The sequence below is a fragment of the Pongo abelii genome, chromosome 7 (genome assembly GCF_028885655.2).
Source record: "Pongo abelii isolate AG06213 chromosome 7, NHGRI_mPonAbe1-v2.0_pri, whole genome shotgun sequence".
Taxonomy (NCBI): Eukaryota; Metazoa; Chordata; class Mammalia; order Primates; family Hominidae; genus Pongo; species Pongo abelii.
Window position 1 is genome coordinate 129,185,701 of NC_071992.2, and position 19,536 is coordinate 129,205,236.

At 31.4% G+C, this 19,536-nt stretch overlaps 1 protein-coding gene across 4 annotated transcripts in view; it reads right to left on the minus strand.

Moving 5' to 3' along the window:
* The window catches only part of CSMD3 (CUB and Sushi multiple domains 3), a 1,211,731-nt gene that overhangs the window by 784,372 nt on the left and 407,823 nt on the right, over positions 1 to 19,536 (minus strand). For all 4 annotated transcript variants that reach the window (XM_054518783.2, XM_063726791.1, XM_063726792.1 and 1 more), the window contains exon 6: positions 16,151 to 16,263. In XM_054518783.2, the coding sequence (XP_054374758.2) occupies positions 16,151 to 16,263 (113 nt within the window). The remainder of the gene's footprint in view (positions 1 to 16,150; positions 16,264 to 19,536) is intronic.

The window sequence follows — 19,536 nt, forward strand, 5'->3', positions numbered from 1 at the left end:
GGTGGTTCACGTCTGTAATCCCAGCACTTTAGGAGGCCGAGGCAGGTGGATCACCTGAGGTCAGGAGTTCGAGACAGGCCTGATCAATATGGTGAAACCCCATTTCTACTAAAAACAATACAAAATTAGCTGGGTGTGGTGGCGCATGCCTATAATTCCAGCTACTTGGGAGGCTGAGGCAGAAGAATCACTTGAACCCAGGCGGCAGAGGTTGCAGTGAGCCAAGATCACACCATTGCACTTCAGCCTGGGCAACCAGAGCAAAACTCCAACTCAAAAAATAAATAAATACATAAATAAATAACTAGTGTTTCAGTTACTAATTTTTCTTATTTGTTGTTTGCTTATTTTTCCTTCAATTTTTGTTCTTCAAAATATTGATCATTTATTTCTCACCCTATAAAAATCTGAATAACCTATATTTTAGCAAATACTTTCCATGTTAGGATTTTCTCTGTAATATTTTTGATAAATGTGTTTTTGCTAGTCTCCTAACTTAAAATAAGGATAATGTCTATTTTATCTGGAAATGCAAATAAGCTATTAGAATAATAGTAATAATATCTTAGTAGCAATATTTTATGGTTTAATAGGAACCAAAATAGGCTCTGAGTAGATGGAATACAGAAGGGAGGTTTTGAGAGAGGCAGAGGAAGAAATTCAGAAATCTGAATTTTTTAGCGAGATGCTTTTAGAAAAGGAGATGAAGAAAAAGCATAACTTTGGATTAAGTTAAAAACTGGGATTTGATTCCAGGGAATGAGATTGCAGAAACATGATTCTACTATGCTATAGAAACCAGCATTGCTACTATCTTCAACTTACACTGCACAAGAGATTATCTGTTTCATCAATATACAAATCAAATATATGTCATACAGGTATAGCTTTGTCAATGTATCTCTATTACTTCTGTGAATACATTGGCCTTACCGGATTAAAAAAAAAAACATTTATTTTTCTAACATATATTGAAACAATTCCCCCCAAAAAAGTGAACAGTAAAAACTACTGTCAGAAATAAATTGTAATGATAAAATTTATTTAGAAAGGAATGCTACTTTTTGGGGAGGCTTTCATGATACCATCTTGATTCAAGAGTTCCTCAGCCATAGACCTTTTTCGTAAAGTTTTCTATTAAGTGAAAAACGTAGAACTGTGAGTAGTTTTAAAACAAGTTATTCTTTAGAAACAAAATATTAAGGACTACAATCTTCTTGTAGGAAAAAAACAAATTTGTCCCATTTAGATTCAGATTGATTTTGGCCCACAGCCCTACTTATTATTTAATTAAATGGGAATACACTATGCAGAGCTATTAAGTTGTTTAGCCAAAGAATACAAAAAAATGTAGCATGAAAATACATTATAAATTATATAGGAAGAATTCTCACTGGAAGATATGAGTATTGCAAGGTCATCTACACACAAAGGTATACTAAAGCATTCAACATCCAAAGAAAACACATGAGAGAAAAGAAGAGTTACTGAACAATGTAGAGCAGGCTTAAAATGTTGTATCCTTTATTTGCAAAATAAGATTGTCATAACAAAAGATTCCCTGACCTTCTTTGACTTTAATCAGTGGTTGTAGGAAGATGATTCCATTTCAGAGCATTGAGCACAAGATTTAGGGAGTGTCTTTTTTCCAAGGTGATTTTATAGCTGTGGAATCAATAGTCTAACACAATGAAAAAAGTTAAAAATTGAAGTCTGTGGAAGAACTACTTTTAGCACTTCTGATGCAGAATTTTATGGAAAGTAGATAAATGAATCAGGTAACTTTTAAACTTGCTAATTAAAGTATAAATAAATTATTTATTTATGGTTGAAATGTTTAGTAAATTTTATTAAGAATTTATGTAATTTAATGATAAAATTATAATGTACTTCTAAAAATAATGGTATCACCTAATTTGTGCGCTGCTTGTATTTCTATGGATAAGTAATTTTATTTAAATTGTACTATCATTGTATATGCATTAAATGTTATATATCAAGTTATATATATACCAAATCTCAAGAGATATATATGTATATAATGCATATTCCAAGTGATATATATATCATATATGTGTGTGTGTATATATATATACACACACACATATGTATAGTGTGCGTGTCAAGTGATATGTAGAGAGAGACAGAGAAACAGGGAGAGAGAGAGGATGACTAAAATAAACCCAAATCAAAAATTACTACTGAGTCATTTTGTAAACCTAGAAGGAAGGACAAATCATTAATTTTCTCAGTCATGGTTTTAACTACCACATCACACAATCAACAAATAACAATGGCTGTATAACCATGGTTTAGATGACCTAGGATTTTTGTAAAAATAAATACAGAAACGAAAAATGTCATCTTAGGACAGAAATATTTTACATGTTGACATATTCAAAATATGTAAACTATGTAATTTAAATTAAGGCCATATAGAATCAAAAGTATTTGATTCTTATTTAGAATCAGAGCTGCAAAATAGCTGTCCTAAACATTAGTTCTAATAATTATATCTATGACTTTAAAAACATATAAAATCAAAATATACTCTCAAATGTTTTGTCATCTGTAAGTAATTCTTTGAGAGTCACTCACGTACCATTTAAAAGAGAAAGGAAATCACTCAAGATTAAAAAAATAACTGAAAAGGAATATAATGACAATGTAATCCATCCTCCTCATTTTCATTATGAGTAAATTAAGATTCAAAGATATTTGGCAATTTTTATATAATATAAATAGGATTCCAATTCATATATTTAGACTATCAGCTTCATGTTAGTGCCTCTCTTAATTTCTCTTATTTTTAAAAAATAATAAACAAATTTGAAGTGTGTAGGCTTTTTATTTATCTCTGGTTCATCCTACCCTGCAGTAATTCTCAACCATTCATTAATTTCATATTATCTATTCCTTGTTGGTTTTTTATATATGATTTGCCTGATAAAATATTTATCACAAAAAATTTTTCCAAACTGCAGCTTACTACATGAGTCACACAAGGACAGCTAGCCACTTAAACAACAACAGTTGCCTTAAACAACAACAGTTGCCTGTTTCAAAAGTGTCTCACAAGGCAAGTTAAAAACTGCAAGGGCCTAACCATAACTTCAAGATTACAAGTTTTATCTAGCACCCACTGACACTCGCCAACGAACTTTCCTTCAAAACAACTTGCATAACATCCTCTCTTCCCAATAAATCCCTAATAAATCCCTTTCTTTGTTCTCCAGAGATGACAGAGGCTATTTCAGTTTGTGCATACGTCATGGATTGCAATCCTATCACTTTGTTTCTTCCCAAACAAGCTCTTTACTCTTGAAGATTTGTCTCTATGTGTGTTTATTTCAAGTTGACAGACTTTTGGACTCTTCAGGCACAGCAAGAGTTTAAAAGAAGAACAGAGATAAAAGAAGATTGGTGAAAATATTTCATTTCAGAGAGCCCTTGTAGATTGGTGAGGACCCTTCTAACAGCCTTTCTGAAAAAGTAGTGGAAGAGTGATACCTTTTAGCACCAGCCTAGTAGGGCAGGCTTTAATGGGCTTGCCCAGCTATAGGATGTATTTTTTGCAGTTGGCACACAAAAAGGACTGGTGTCCATGTCTGAAAAAATTCTAATCAAACTCATACAGAAATAAGCCACCAGTCAAGGAAATCTGGAGAGTGAGAGAAAAGAGAGCACCTGTGTTGGGATAAGCCTGGTCTTTTTGTGCTTCTCGGGGCAATAATATGTTACCTGTTTTATCAAGGAGGATCATGGGATACAGATAAAATGAGGTCATTTGGGGTCTATCCAACCAGGCCCTCTGAGAGGTAGAACTACCTTAGCAGAAGGAGACTGGGATATGGAGGGGCAAGGGACCAATTCGAGCAAGTGTCCATTTAGATGCATCCATCTGGAATAAGGAATCCCAGAAGAGAAAGGCCCAGCTTCAATCACTTAAAAGGCCTTGGACATCCCATGACAAAGTTAGCTTAAATGTCAGGACCAGAGAACATGTAGCCATCTTAGATCTCAGGCCTGGGTCAGTCCTTTTATATCTTCTCCACCCTACCTCAGCTAGATCCAAGAAAGACCTGAAACAGTGGCAAGTAAGAAATTTGGAAAAAGGAGTAAAATACAAAGAGGGAGAGACAAGAACAGTTAATCTTGTCCCTCTTCTTTCCTTATATAGGCTTCCTCTGGATGACAAGGCCCAGGAAGGGAGACTGTAAAGAAAAATTTGACCTTGAATCATATTTAGTGTTTTGATTACTCTCTAGGGCTTGGAATTTTAATTATAAAGTTGAAACTGTATTTCTAGTTGTTACAGGCTGAATTGCTCTCCTTAAAATTTATATGTTGAATATCTGACTCTCAGTGCTTCAGAATGTGACCATACTTAGACAAATGACTGTAAAGAGGTGATTAAGTTTAAAATGAGGTCTTTAGAGGGAAGCCTAATCCAATATAATTAGTGTGTTTCTAAGAAGAGGAAGTTTGGACATACAGAGCAAGACACTAGAAATATATGTGTGCAGAAGAAAGACCATGTGAAGGCACAGCAAGAAGACAGTCATCTTCAAGCCAAAGAGAAAGGTCTCAAAAGAAACAAAACCTACTGACACCTTGGTCTCAGACTTCTATCCTCAAGAACTGTAAGATATATATTTCTGTTGTGTAAGCCACCCAAGTTTGTGGTACTTTAGTAATTTGTATTAATTTAGTGTGGTCATAGAACCTAACCGAGTTTTAATCCTAGCGAATGTTTCTGTTGAGGGTGTTTTTCTTCCATCAAGCTGAAATGATTTATTTGAATTTGTCAGTATACCTAACTGGAAAAACTAGAAGATATCTAAGGTTATAACTAAAATCTCATATGCATTTGTGACATTTTTCTTTTTGCATACAGTTGCTGCATTTTCTAACTCAAAGAATTAATATCCTTCTGGGGAAAACGTAACATAATGGAATGTATAAAATTAGACCTATGCTAGATAGTATTAGAGGACACTATTAACCCCCCTATGTAAAATTATATATAAAGAAATGAGAAATATTCATTCCATTTCTTAAATATCTCAATACCTTCTCAGTACCTTTTTGGTGGGGAAAAGACCTGTGCTACTTGTCTGACAGTAAGTATGCATTTAGGAGTACCAAAAAGAGAAAAAAAAAGAGAAATTAGCTTTCAAAGGAGTATTTTTTAAATTATTAACAGTCAGAATTTTGTTGAATTCCCTTATTTTATATACTCCTTTTAAATTGCACAGTGGTGGAGGAAATCACAATTTTATGTGAATTATGGCTTCTAAAGTTCTGAAATAAGGCAGTCCAGGAAATACAATACTCATAGACAATAAATCATAAAGAGTGAACAATAACAAAAGCTGAGGAGCAATGAAGAAAAATGACACTTTATCATGTTTTCTCAGTGTATTTATGTGATTTTTGAACTAATTTCCTATTTTCTTATAATTGGCTAGCACTAGCTTAGCTGCCATAAGAATGGCTGCTCACCTTATCTATAACCAATATGGTAGCCTCCAGCCACTTGTAGGTTTTAATCATTTGAAATTAGCTAGTATAACTGAGAAACTGAATTTTTAATTTTATTTAATTATAATTAATCTTAATTTTAATTTAGAAACAGGTAGTGAAAAATACTTTTCATTACACACAGCTTTATTATTTTATAGGCTACATTTTATTTTAACTGTTGCATCATATAAGATGTAGCTGTATTGTAGTGAAGATTTGGGAACATGCATCTTTCTAGTACTATATATTGATACTAAAATCTTTCTAGTACTATATATTGATATAAAATTACATGTATTTGTTTGAATATTTTATAAGAGAGCAATAATTACAGTGATACTGAAGTAAATCATAATTGCTAACAAACTATTTATTATATTAATTATAAGTTTTCTTCTAGTCTATAAAATAATAAACTATTCCCGTAGAAAAAAATCAATGTTCAATATGAGATGTGCTATTAAGTATAATGCCCTAGAATTTCAAGACTTAATATGAAAAATAAAATGTAAAATATATTAGTAATATTTTATTTTTAATTATATTATAATTAAAAATTATAATGTTGAAATGTTAATATTTTGGCCATATTGGTTAAATATAATTAAAATTATTTTTGCCTATTTCTTAAACTTTTACATGGCTACAAGAAAAATTAAATATTTATATATGTGTGTTATATCCTTTTTCGCTGGTGCTGTGCAAAGGAGTCTAGAACCATGTGGAGGTTAATCAGAAGGTGAGGGATACCAAAGCTCTCCACAGGAATGATAAATGGGGATACTTCATATTACTGTGAAGCCTTGCTACCATGAGAACAACTTTTATGTTACTGACATTGGGAGTAGTAGATTAAGTACAAGAATTTTGGACCTAGAAACAACTCACAGTCCTGAGATACTAAGTAATCTATTCAAGTTCACAGACTGAAGTCAGTATTCATATTTACTAACTTCTAATCCAGTGCTCTTTCCAGAACAATACTTGTATGAAGAAAAATTAATTCCTGGGAATCTCTATTTCACTCTATTTTCCAATCTTAGCTTCTATGGCCATTTCCTGCTACTAAAACATCTGCTTTGAAAAAAAGCCCTTGTCACGTTGAAAAACTAGAAAAATTGTGTTCACTTGGAAATGTGACAGAGTACATGACCACAAAATCTGGAGTCTCATGTTAGTTATGAAAAATCTAAACAGTAATTGCTATATTTTCTGTAGGGAAGGAGGATATTATCCAATGAAATAAGGTTATGTTCTTGTTAGTTCAATAATATGATGTTTTGATTTGAACTTTTTCAACAAACATGCACTGAGTATTATGAAATTATTACCTTTCCCAATAAGGGTCTTATAATTCTTTCACCTCAAGCTGTTTTATAACTACAGATTCCTTCTTGAGTTTTTCAATAACAGCCGGTAGTACCTGAACTAATAAAAGGTTAAATAAACCTGTAATAGCAGATGGTATTATTATTTGTTTCACTAGTATACATACAGTAGCAATGAATAGACTCTGCTGATATCTCACATGATTAATTTGTAATATATTTGTCTGTTAAATGTTTGACATAGTTTAATGGGGATCATTTTTATTATAATATTACATAGATACCTGTAATTAAGTGGTTGTTTTAAATTAACAAAATGAAAAATAAGCACTTATATTAAGACTCAGAAAAGGTGTCTTGGAGTACAAGGTGGACCGCCCACCATGTGCACACTAGAAGTAGATCCCTCAAAAATTTTCAGTTACAAGGAAGTGAAGCCTCTAGTGAAACTATCTAATATTCACTAGTTGGGTGCATCCCATCACTTTTAAGATTCATGGGCTATCAATTTTATCTAGAAGCTTTCTTGAAAAGGGAAGGAGGAGGTGATATAAGCCCTGAAAGTTTGAACATTTATCCCAAGAAAGCTGACTTTTATTCTAGAAGAGATTGGCAAATTTTAAGTTTATTCTCTTATCAGCAGGAATGTGGGAACCAAACAAAATAGTTATGCAAAATGATCTATCATTTTATCAGTTTTATAATTACCAAGTACTACATTTGAACCTAGTTTAAATTTTAGAAAATATTGTCCATATTATAACTAGTTATTGACAGATTATCTCCTATTTATTGTAGTTGGTACATTTAAAGATAGTAATTGAAATCAAAATCATTTGCTAAGTTGTATGTGGATTTTTACAAATTCCATGAGATCATAACATGAGGCTATTATAATTTGTCTTTGACTTTATAAGTACTCCAATAAAGAATAAATAAATATACAAACAAACCCATATTTACATGTATTGAACACTGTCTTAAAATTGCAAAGGTAAGCATTAAAGTTTTGGGATTTGTAAGTAAGAATCCATGATATTTTCTCTTTAATTATAAACCAGAGTCACTCCAGTATCAATGCTATGAAGATTAATCCAACTCCCTAGAAAAAAATTGTATAAGGGATTCTCTAATCTTCAAAATCCTAAATTCTGTGATGATTTATTAAGTACATTCTTCTTTTCTTTATACTTTCCTGCTGTACTTTGACTCAAAGCTTATTATTTTCTGATTTTAAGTGATTCTTTTTATCAGAATCTGAATTTAATGTTTCTACAACTACTCTTTTCTCATGAATGATGTCCTCTAATAATTCTGGCAGTCTCAACATTAATACATATTGTTAACTCCTAATCAGAAAAAAGGATTATAAAACAGATGAAAAAGATAAAGGAAATAACATGACTCCTAAAATTATACTTTAATTCTAAAACCTTATTTTATGTATTAAAACTGTACCCCAATTCTAAATACAGTTATATGGATTAATTTTTAATTCATGAATTTTAAAATGTTAAGAAAGATAAAATGTTTTACTAGAAATTGTTATACTGGACTAGAGTTCAGCAAAAAAGTGTCACTAGCATTGTGTTTCCAATGTAGAATAGTTTGCTCACCTTACTAGGGTATGTTTCACAGCAAAATTTTTATTTCAGGGAAATTTGAAGTAAAACAATATTTAGCCACTTTTCTCTCAAATACACATAAAACTAATGAACAGAATTTTGAGATAGGAGGTATATAAAAAGATTGGCAAATCTAAGGATTAGAATTATTTTGTTAAAAATGTAGTCAAACTTTCATTTTCAATATTGCAATAACTAAAACTCCTTTACGTTTATAAACTTTCCCAGTATTATTGACTTAGATTTTAAATTAAATTAATGAATTTTATAAAATAGGAAAACATATAATTTAAAATCATTCTTGATTAATTTAATAAAAGGCCTTAAATCTTATACTGGTATGACTGTAAAATATTCATTTGTATCATAGAATAAATGCTATCAGAAAGTTTTTAATAATTGCTTTAGACAGACCAATGATTATTTAGATAGATCATTTTGATTATTAATGCTTGATTATTTTTGCTGTTTCTGTAGACATTGTACTAAAAAGAAGATAAGTCTCATAGACTGTCAGGTCCATAAAGCAAGAAGTAAAATAATTTTATATGTTTTTGCTTCACAACAAAAATTGTTTTAAAAAAGAATTTCCAAGTGAAAGTATTTATTTAGCATTGAAGGAAACTTGAAGAAAGATGATAATAATGTCAAAATCAAATACAAAGAAAAAAGTGCAAGATTAGAGATTATTCTCAAATACTACATACCAACAAAACTCAAAATTCTGTTCTCTTAAAACTCAGCAAATAAAAGTAGCTCTCTTACTTCATAAGCTTAAAATAATGCAGTTGGCCTATGTATGAAAGCAGGTTTTGAGATAATAATTTAAATATATTATTTATAAATTTTCCCATAGCATATACTCAGTAAAAATTAAAACCTACTCTACTATGAAAATATATATATATATATATATATTTATTGAATATTTCTGGAATTATACCAACAAAGTTCCATCTACAATCTTTACCATAAAAGTAATCTACTCATCTATATCTAATATGGCTTGGCTGTGTGTCCCCACTCAAATCTCATCTTAAATTGTAATCCCCATGTGTTGAGGGAAAGACCTGTAATCCTGATGTGTTAAGAGAGGGAAGTGATTGGATTATGAAGGCAGTTTCCCCCATGCTGTTCTGTTGATAGTGAGTGAATTCTCAGGAGAGCTGATGGTTTTGTAAATGGTAATTTTTTCGGCACTCACACATGCTCTCTCATGCCTGCCATCATGTAAAACATGCTTGCTTCCCCTTCTACCATGAGTGTAAGTTTCCTGAGGCCTCCCCATCCATGCAGAACCGTGAGTCAATGAAATCTCTTTTCTTTATAGATCATCCAGTCTCTGGTGGTCCTTTATAGCAGTGTGGGAACAGACTAATACAATGTCCAACATCCCTTTGATAATACAGTACATCTAAATTGTCTGAACCAAAAGTTATTGGTCTTCTCTTTTCATGTCACACTCCTCCACCCTATCCTTAGAATCATAAATACAACTCATATTGAGAGTTATAACATTAGAGTAGGGGTTCATGACTAGAATGGTGGGATATATGATTCCCTGTATTTTATTAACAATGGATATGGTGAAGGTACAACAAGAAAGAAAAACAAAGATAGAAAAAATATATCATTAAACATATTAGTGAAAGCAAAGATTAGAATACTATCTCTCTTTACAGAAATTTGCTTTGATCCTGTGCTCTATTTTTAAGCCTGGACTATATTTATGATTTCAGAAAATCTGTTATAGAAAAAAATATTGTTTCTCAGTTTTACTTACAAACTAGCCTATTTTAAAAATCAGTTCCAAGAAAAAGTGTTCTTCCCTTGAGAAACGTGGGCATCCTCATTTGTGATAGTGAGAAATATAAAGCCTAGTGTTTTATCTTTTTAACTGTAGCTCCTGGATTCAAATTTTATGTTTCATCACAATATTTAAACTATTCATTTTTCATAGTTAGAATGTGTGCTTTCTCATCTGTTCCATATGTTATTATCTCTTTCCAGTGAAGACTCTTTATTTACTTAATGTCTTACTTATACTATAAGAAATCTTTAGAGAACAAATGAGATCAGGCGAGTTAAGGGTGGTATGGCTATTCATTGAGGTGGTTTAATTACAAATATCAAAACTCAAATCTGACTACAGGTAAAAGGGAAATAATTATAAGGTCATGATGGGGGCTTCCAGAACCAAAGGGAAATCTACAAAAGCAGAAACCTAAAAGGACAGGAACCAGGGTGTTTGGAGGATCTAGATAGCTAATCTTCAGGAAACTGAAGGATCCACTGGCTCCAACTATTTTTCTTCTGCTCTTTAACCACTGGGCTCAAGAGCCTGGGGAGCGAGTCCATTGTTTATGTGATGGATTGATATTCAGTATCCATTCTGCCCTCATTCTAGAGCCCCTTCAGTCATTGTTAAGGCTAGAAAGCTAAACACTATATTCCATAGTATAGTTTGCAGACAGTGTTCCAGAAGGTACTTAAAAATATTCAGCTAGTCATATGTGTTTGTGTGAGGTCAGAAAGGCAGAAGTGAGGTGGAGGCCACATTTGTGTTACTTCTGCAATTTCTGGTGCAGAACATAGATTGCAAGGTTGTGGATTTTTCTGCAACAGCTTTAGCTGAAATCCCAGTAGCTAGTCACTTATCAGATATTGAGAGGATGGCATGGGTCATCCATTTTGTTGGTGCAGTCCCAGCAGGCATGTCGTGGCTATGGAGCCAACAATTGTGGCCATGGTTTCTAACATGTTAGTCACAGCTAACGTTCATATTTCTGGTACCAGTGGTTACAGCAACAATCAGAAGTTGGCACCATGGTTCCCACTTCCTCGGCTTTCTGATGTTAACAGTTCTCTTTGCAGACTGTTATTTGTTATATAACAATTATTTGTTCTGCAAATAATTAGTGGAGACTCCATTCTCTGTAATAAATCCCCTTCTGCTTAAACAGGTAAACAGTTTCATTTTAGTCCAATTGGCCATCATGCCTCATATGCCTACCCCTTGGTGGGGCTGATTGGCAGCCCCACCAAGATTGCACACACAATGGAAGAGGGACAATTCTCCCAGAAGAAAATGAGATGCCCTTAATCAAGAAAAAATAAAAAAGGGATGACTGGTTGTGGGTGGCAGAAAATAACAACCAACCATCCTGTAAATGAATACAAAGATACTTAATCAACATCATTTTCAGGGCGTCTCATAAGCCCATCACATAAAGCAAAGTTTTATGAAGTCCTGAAATATTACAATACATTATGAAAGCTTAACTACCCCCAAGGGAAGGAGTCAGGGAATGCTTCAGAGACATCTGATCTCAGTCTTAAGGCTCAAAGAAATATGAAGGTCTTTCTAGGTAGTGGGAAATTAATGACTTAATTTGTACTCTGTGTCTGTACGTGTGTGTGTACACGTGCTCATGCACATGTGTGTTGAGTATCTAAATAAAGATTGAAGAGTCAAAAAAAGAAGAAGTCTTAATACCTTTTAATTTACAAAACAATAATATGTCTGGCTACTGTGACTCTGTTTGATAAGAGAAAAACCAATGCTCAGAGAACTCAGCAATTAGTATCTTTATGATTCAACTCTAAGCTTCTGATCCTATTCTTTACTTAATATACTATGCTGCATCCCCCAAAATCTTATTTACCTTTGTTCAGTAACTGTACACAGGCATTTATGTAAAAAACTTCCCAAATATAAAAAATGGACTAACTATGCCAAAGTTATTTGTTTTTGACTGAAACAATGGGCATCTAAAATGCCAGAAGTCTCTGTGTAATTAAGGTATATGAAAGAGCATTTTCGATACGGTTTGGAAGTTCTGTCCAATAAATATGCTTTTCTTTCAATAAAAGATGCCCAGTTGATCCCAAAATGATCATAGCCTATTTGAGAATCTATGTAAAATATCATTATCTTTCATAACTTTTAAATAGTGTGTTGCTATTAATATATCTTTATTTCATGAAAAATAAATTTTTGTAAAATATTTGCCTGCATAAGAAGAATCACATACAAAAAATTTTGGAAGAAAATATAAAAATCAAATTGTGATTAAAATTTAAGGAATTTAGAAGCTTGAATCAAGAATATAAAATTACTCAGGTATTTACATATTTAAAATTGATTAAATACTGCAATGCCTAAACTTACATGATAAATATAGTTATATGAATGCCTACAGCTATGGTATTTATGATTGCAAATCGAAAGAGAAATGTTGAATGTTGAATAATTTTAAAAATGAGCTATTTCATACTTGAATTATTGAGTCTTATGTAATAAAAATACTTTTAATTAAAATCTTCTATAGGTAAGATTTTCTTTCTTGGACAATTGAGTGCCATCTAAAACTCCCCTTCCAATTTAAAAAATAAGTAAATATGACAATGTATTCATGGAAATGGAAAAGAATAGAGTTTAGTTTATACTAATGACCAAGTGACAATAATATAGAGTTTTCAAAAAATAAGTAAGAGGACTTCCAAACACCACAATTAAAGAAAAGGTTTACTATTTATGTGAGAAGTAGCATAATCCAAGTTCTCATTAATAGAGAGTTAATGGAACTTGAATGGAGGAACAATAGTTTAAAATAAAGACAAACATAATGACATAATATTGAAGTGAATTTGTGGGGGCAGAGTTAAAAACTAAATAACTTTTTTTTAATCAAAGAAGAGATAGTAATAAAGTATTCAAGTAAGAGATTTCTATTATAGGTAAACTAGGAAGGCAAAAGATGTTTTATTTTAAATCGGAGTGGGCACATTCAATACAAGAGCTCAGAGTAAGAATGTATTTTATGTATTAAAGGCTTTCTATTTAAACCACATTTTTAGTACTTTTGAATTGATATAGAACTATGCTTTTTAGCATGCTATTCTCAGTCTCTACTTAATCCTATTTAAAATTATAATATCTAAAGCATTCAGGAAGCTAGCATATAACATAACTTAAAGGTGGTTATATTTGGGAAAGCACAGCAGTGTGTGTCTATGTACCTACTCCATCAATTATGGAACACACTATAAAAAATAGCTAATGGCATTCAATGAACTCACTAGTAGTTTGCAATTAATTTTCATGGTATTTAATAAAGGATAGAGATTAAATAGAAACGTTATGAGTAAAATATTCAGTCTTTGGAAACCTGCAGATTCCTTAAAATACTAAATAATTATGAGTAAATCAATAATACTCACTGAGTACTCGGTAAATACATGAGTTATTTAGAAACTGAGCTGCATGGAGACTTAGTTTTGACTTTTGTATAATATATTACACAAAATTTTCAATCTTGAATTAGTTTTAATGTAGACACCACTAAAATGAAATAGTAGCATGGAACAATGTAAAAAGCATCGTTACCATTTCATGATAGGGCATGCATTTTGGCATGTCAGAATTACGATTTTGCAGCCATTTAAGTTATCTTAGTACATACATATATTTAATTTAAATTTCTTCATTATGATTTCAAGATTTACTTCTCAATTGAATGTATGCTGTTGAGGTACAATATTATTTTAAGATAACGCAATCAGAAAAAGCAAGCCTAAATTAGGAAAGTTTTAAAAGAATAATATGCAAAGGCAAATTTTTATAATAAAACTTTCCCTTAACCTTATTATAAAATCAAAGCTTCAATTTTCTTAACCACTGCATTTCCTCTGTGTTATATCGATATAAATCCCATCCCTCTTTTGAGTCCCTTTTCCTGCAGCAAATAGAAATAAGTTGTATCTCATAAAACATATCTTTTGTATTTTACTACAGTGATGCTACTTTTCAGTGCCGAAAACACATAATGCTTGAAAACCACAATTCCAATCTTAAAAATACTGCAAAAGTCAATTAAAGACCAATGAGTAGCATGCTGAAATTTATAAGGAAGTATACAAATCGACTGGTAGCTTTGTGCCATTGTCTTATAGTGCAAAACAACCCTATCTGAAGGTACCAGCTCCATGAAATCATATTGCACAAAACAAATGAAATATCGTTTAATATTTGAAGTAGGAGATCTATTTTTTGCTCCAGTTTCTACATATAAATATAAAACATATGCTACTTTATTTCTGTTTAGAAAAATAATAGAAGCCATTTGACCAGAAGATTCCATGAATCTAGTAGAAAAGATCACAGGAATCGGAGAGGATCAATGTTTGAATTTCTGCCATGCCATTGGCCTTAACTAATTGTAGAAAGGAATCAGAGCCATAGAGTTAGGTGGATGAAAAACTCCACAAGTAAAAGGGTCAACCTAGAGATAAAGAAGCTTCACAATATCTTATTTTCAATAAAATAGTCCTCTAAAGTACACAAACTTTTAGAAATTGAAATTGGGAACTGGATAAAATATTTTTGCAAATTTAAAAGTGACATTGGCTTAAACTGTTTAAGATTCAAGTTACCATGCCTAAACAGCTATTTTTAATAAAATATATGAAAATAAATTTTTCTATGAAAGTTTATTTTTGAACTCTAAGATTTAGTGTTTTGTGATGGCTAATATTTTCTATTATGATACATGTTAATGCATTGCATAGTTTTAAAAGCATATTTGCATTTATGTTTCCATTCCAATTAACTACTTTAGAAATGATCATTATTGCAGATTTTCTACAGTGGACTTTGTCTAAAATCTTGATTTTAAGTCACTTTCCTAAGAATTTTTATTACAGTGATACTCAGTGCATTATTATGAAAGTCAAATTACAAATCACATCAAGCTGTTGCAGTTTTCGAGAGAAATCTTATTGATAGAATAGCTTCAGAGAGGTTACTGGTTTTCAAAATACAAATTAATTGTTGAATTTTGTATTCCAAAAAACAATATATGATTTAATGCCATTTTGAGTACTAAATGTAAGCTTCCTAAAGTCATCATATTAAATTTTCAAAGTGCTTAGGACTGAAGACTACTAAAGGGGAAAGCATTAAAAAAACAAAAAACACAGATAAATGGAAGAATGTGACTGTGGCAATCCTTACTATTCCCTGAAAAGTAGCTGATATACTACTGAGAATGAAATGAATTATTTACATAAGTAGTCTGAAGATAAAGTACACTAAGCTCACATAGTATTACAGAACATTGTAGAAGCTACATTTTCATTAGTACTCCATCTTCATAATAATCTTGTTCCAAAGAGTTTTTCAAGTTAATGTATCAAATATTATATCCTATGTACTGAAAATTATTTATGTTAACACAATTGATAGATAAAACTCCTACCAAGGTTAATTAAACTAGCAGTAACAAACACGCTGTATATGGAGGTGAGTTTCGATTGAGGAAGAGCGTACATGCAACTGAAGGTTTTCTGCAGTGATTTGCAGTACAACTTCAGATAGTATATCCAATTGCTGAAGCACTTTATTAAAGCAAAATATTGCATCTGTTACATACTACCTTTTAGAAATCATAATATTCATTATTCTGAACATTATACTATAAAATCAACTAACTTTAATACTGTAATTTAGTTATGATCACATTATTGCCTCAGCAACAGAATGACCATTTTTTTTCCCAATACAAATTCCAATTTCTAAATGCTAAAGATATTTTTCTATCACAAAACGTACTTGTGTACACCAAAATTATTTTACATATCAAAAGAGGCAGAGGTATTCCATAAATATACCTTGATAGGGAGCACTAAATCCACGGTATCGATGATTGCTGTCTGTAACAAAATGCAGTCTGAGCCAGTTTTTGTTGCTGATAATTGGTGGTGGTATATTCATTCCAGATAACCTGAATTACAAAAGACAACAACAAAAAAATTTAAAAAGCTTTTCAGCAGTAAACGTTTTCACAAAATTGGGACCAAACAAATGTCTACCTATATGCATGACTTTGCACTGTCAACTTTTTAAGCACAAATGAAATAGTTCTTTTACGCATAGAAAAGTCAATCACAGAATACTACAATTCCAAACACCTGCTGTTCCAATCAGGTTGTGTATATTAATACAATCAACTGTAAAACTTTCAGTGCACATGATTTTTGATTCATCCAAATTTATTTACTACACCAATAATTTATTTATGGTATTGTTTATTAGCATTATGTAGTTTATCATTTATTAATATGTTATATATTGTTTATTATATCTTATTTATTATTTATTAATATATAGTATTCTTATTGTTAATAATAAACATAACATATTAAGCTGATGGTGCTAGTCAACGTGCTTCTCATAAATGTATTGATACAATAAAGTTACAAAATCGAAAGACATCAAATAAATTGATATCCTTATTTCCAGAGTGAGACTGTACAGTTATTTTCTTATACTCCCTCCTATCCACTTACTGTTTTTTCAGTATTTCTCACTGGATGGCAAATTTCACAATTTATTTTCATAGAACAAGCATTGTTTTTATGTAATTTCATAATCTTATAAATGTTCATGACTAGCTTTCATTAGAACATATCATTCTATAATGTATTAGAGGCCTGCTCCAATGGAGAGGCAGAAAACAGATTGTATATATCCAAACTAATATAGTTGGATATGTAGTCTTCACATATTTGGTTGCAAGAATACTATTTATAATATACTCAAAACAAGTATCTTAAAACATGGGAACTATGCTCCAGATATTGGTCATGATTAATATATAAAGTACCTCTTGCTTTATAATTTTTTGAAGATTTCCAGCAAAGCAGTTTTTCTGACATCATGAAATAGAAAAATACTGCTGTATTATACTTCTACCATATACCTAACCATTTAAATTTTAAGTGTTTGCTATAAAGCCAAAGTAAAAGAGTCTCCAAAGCAAGGCTATTACATAGTTAGGAAGAGTTTCAGATTAAGGTTTCTTAATAACAAGTTATTAATAATAAGAGTTTCAGATTAAGAGTTTCAGATTAAGGTTTCTTACTAACAAGTATATATTTCCTATTCTTCAAAGCTCACACTTTTCTTCTTCAGAAGGCAAAATAAACAGCTGATGTATTATACTATGTTTGTGGGGTGGGAGTGTCAAGAGGAATTACAAATATTCTCTCACCTCTTGGCAATTAGTCATACTAGGGGAAGAGTAGAAGGAGGATGGAAAATCTGTCCTTGTATATGTAATCAGTGTTAAGGTGTAGGTACAGGGATGCAAGGACCTTCTAACCAATACTCTTCATCTTTATCCCTGAAAACCCAACTTTCCTAAGATGTGTGGGAGCTAGCCATCACTTTTAGTGGATGACCACCTGCCCATTAAAATGTAAAATCACCTTTATTGTATTATTGTGCCTACTGGTGTACAGAATGTTGAATTCCAATATGAAAACATTGGGATAATTTTTATATATTTCTCATTTTTATTCTTGGTTTGCAGTGCATTTTCCATAATGTTTCCCTATAAATCTATTTTCTCTTTTCATAGGGACGAATGTGTTTATTTGTTGAGCTGACTGATTTTTTTCCAATCTGAATTTAGTTAATAAAAATATATAATATAACTTTATAATTTTAGACTCAAGTTTTAAAATTTGCTTTCATTACTTTCAGAAAATATACAGGTTATGTTTACTCTAGTTGATTAAAATAGTAACTCAGTGAAAAACTATTTGGATTTGTTTCAATTATATTTTCAATTGAGTAGCATAGTTCATGCCAGATTTTGATTTACAATTTGGTTTTGTTCAATTCTCTATTTCGATGAACATGAATATCCATTAGGGAAAGTTTAAATTATTTTTGACAGTCTGCACACATTTCCAGATGTAATGAGACTACAATGCATGGAGGTGTGTAATACACCAAAGCAGAATTTGGAGATGACCCAGTACATGAGAATCAGCTGCACAAGGACATTAAGAAATGTGAGAAAGGAAAAAAGACAAAATGTTCAATAAAAATGATAAACTTTCCATCTTTTCCAGGGACATGAAAGGTAATTTCAGTAATAGAGTACAGTAAAGGCAAGTAATAGCTACTGTGTAACTGCAGTTTGCAACTTGAATTTACTTTCAGTAATCTAAGAGAGTGGACCTGAAGAAAGTAGAGCTGCAGTAGGGAGAAGCAGAATGTGCATGAGGTGGAGCAAATAATGATAATTTAACAAGGGTGAAACTAAGAAATATTCCTGACAGCCTCAATGCTTCAGCATATGAGGCAAGACCTTAGATAAGCCAAGAAACTGAACTAGAAAGCACTTGCACCACAGCATCCCTCTGCCACCGGAGAGGTCATTGGTTATAGGGGAGTCACATGGGCTTTGAAAATCATAGTCACTGAATAATGTTCATTACTTACACTCATTCTAAACAATATGTCTTGGTTTACGGCTTATGGAGAAATCTCACAAATAAATCTCTATATCTCTGTCCTTATTTCACATGTTATCAGGAAAACCAGGAAATGAGGGATTGAGAATATATGCCACTTGGAAAGATTCCATTAAACTACTTAATTTAGATAATTACTAAAGGAGATATTCTAAAATATAACTTATTGTTATCCCTGTGTCAAATCACTGTGGTCATTTGAGAGTAAGCAAATTCTAGCACAAAGTCAATGAGAATAATCTTTTAATAAGAAATAGATTGTATGCATTTATTCAACAGTTATTTACCAAACATTAACTATATGACAAATGCCAATGGTAAAGGTTGGAAATATGATAGTAAGCAAGAGAAAAATCATGGTTTTACACAGTAAAAATAAAACATACAAACAAATAAATAAATAATATATATTTCAGATAGTGGCAAATGACATATAACGACAATAACAAAAAACCCAGTAACATGATAAAGAACTTCTAGAAATAAAGTTTCCATTGTTTTAATATATTTTCCATTTCACCCTAAAAATATCCATACTCATGATTATATGTCTTAAACCACTAAACTGGATTTTAGGATAATTATATTAAGAAAAATATGGTAATGATAAATGTCATACATTTGTTCCCTGCTACTCTAGTTATTTGTACCAGAAAATTTGACGTATCGCTTGAGTAATAAATACATTGTAATGGAATTGCTAAAAAATTATTAATGACATCAAATTTCAT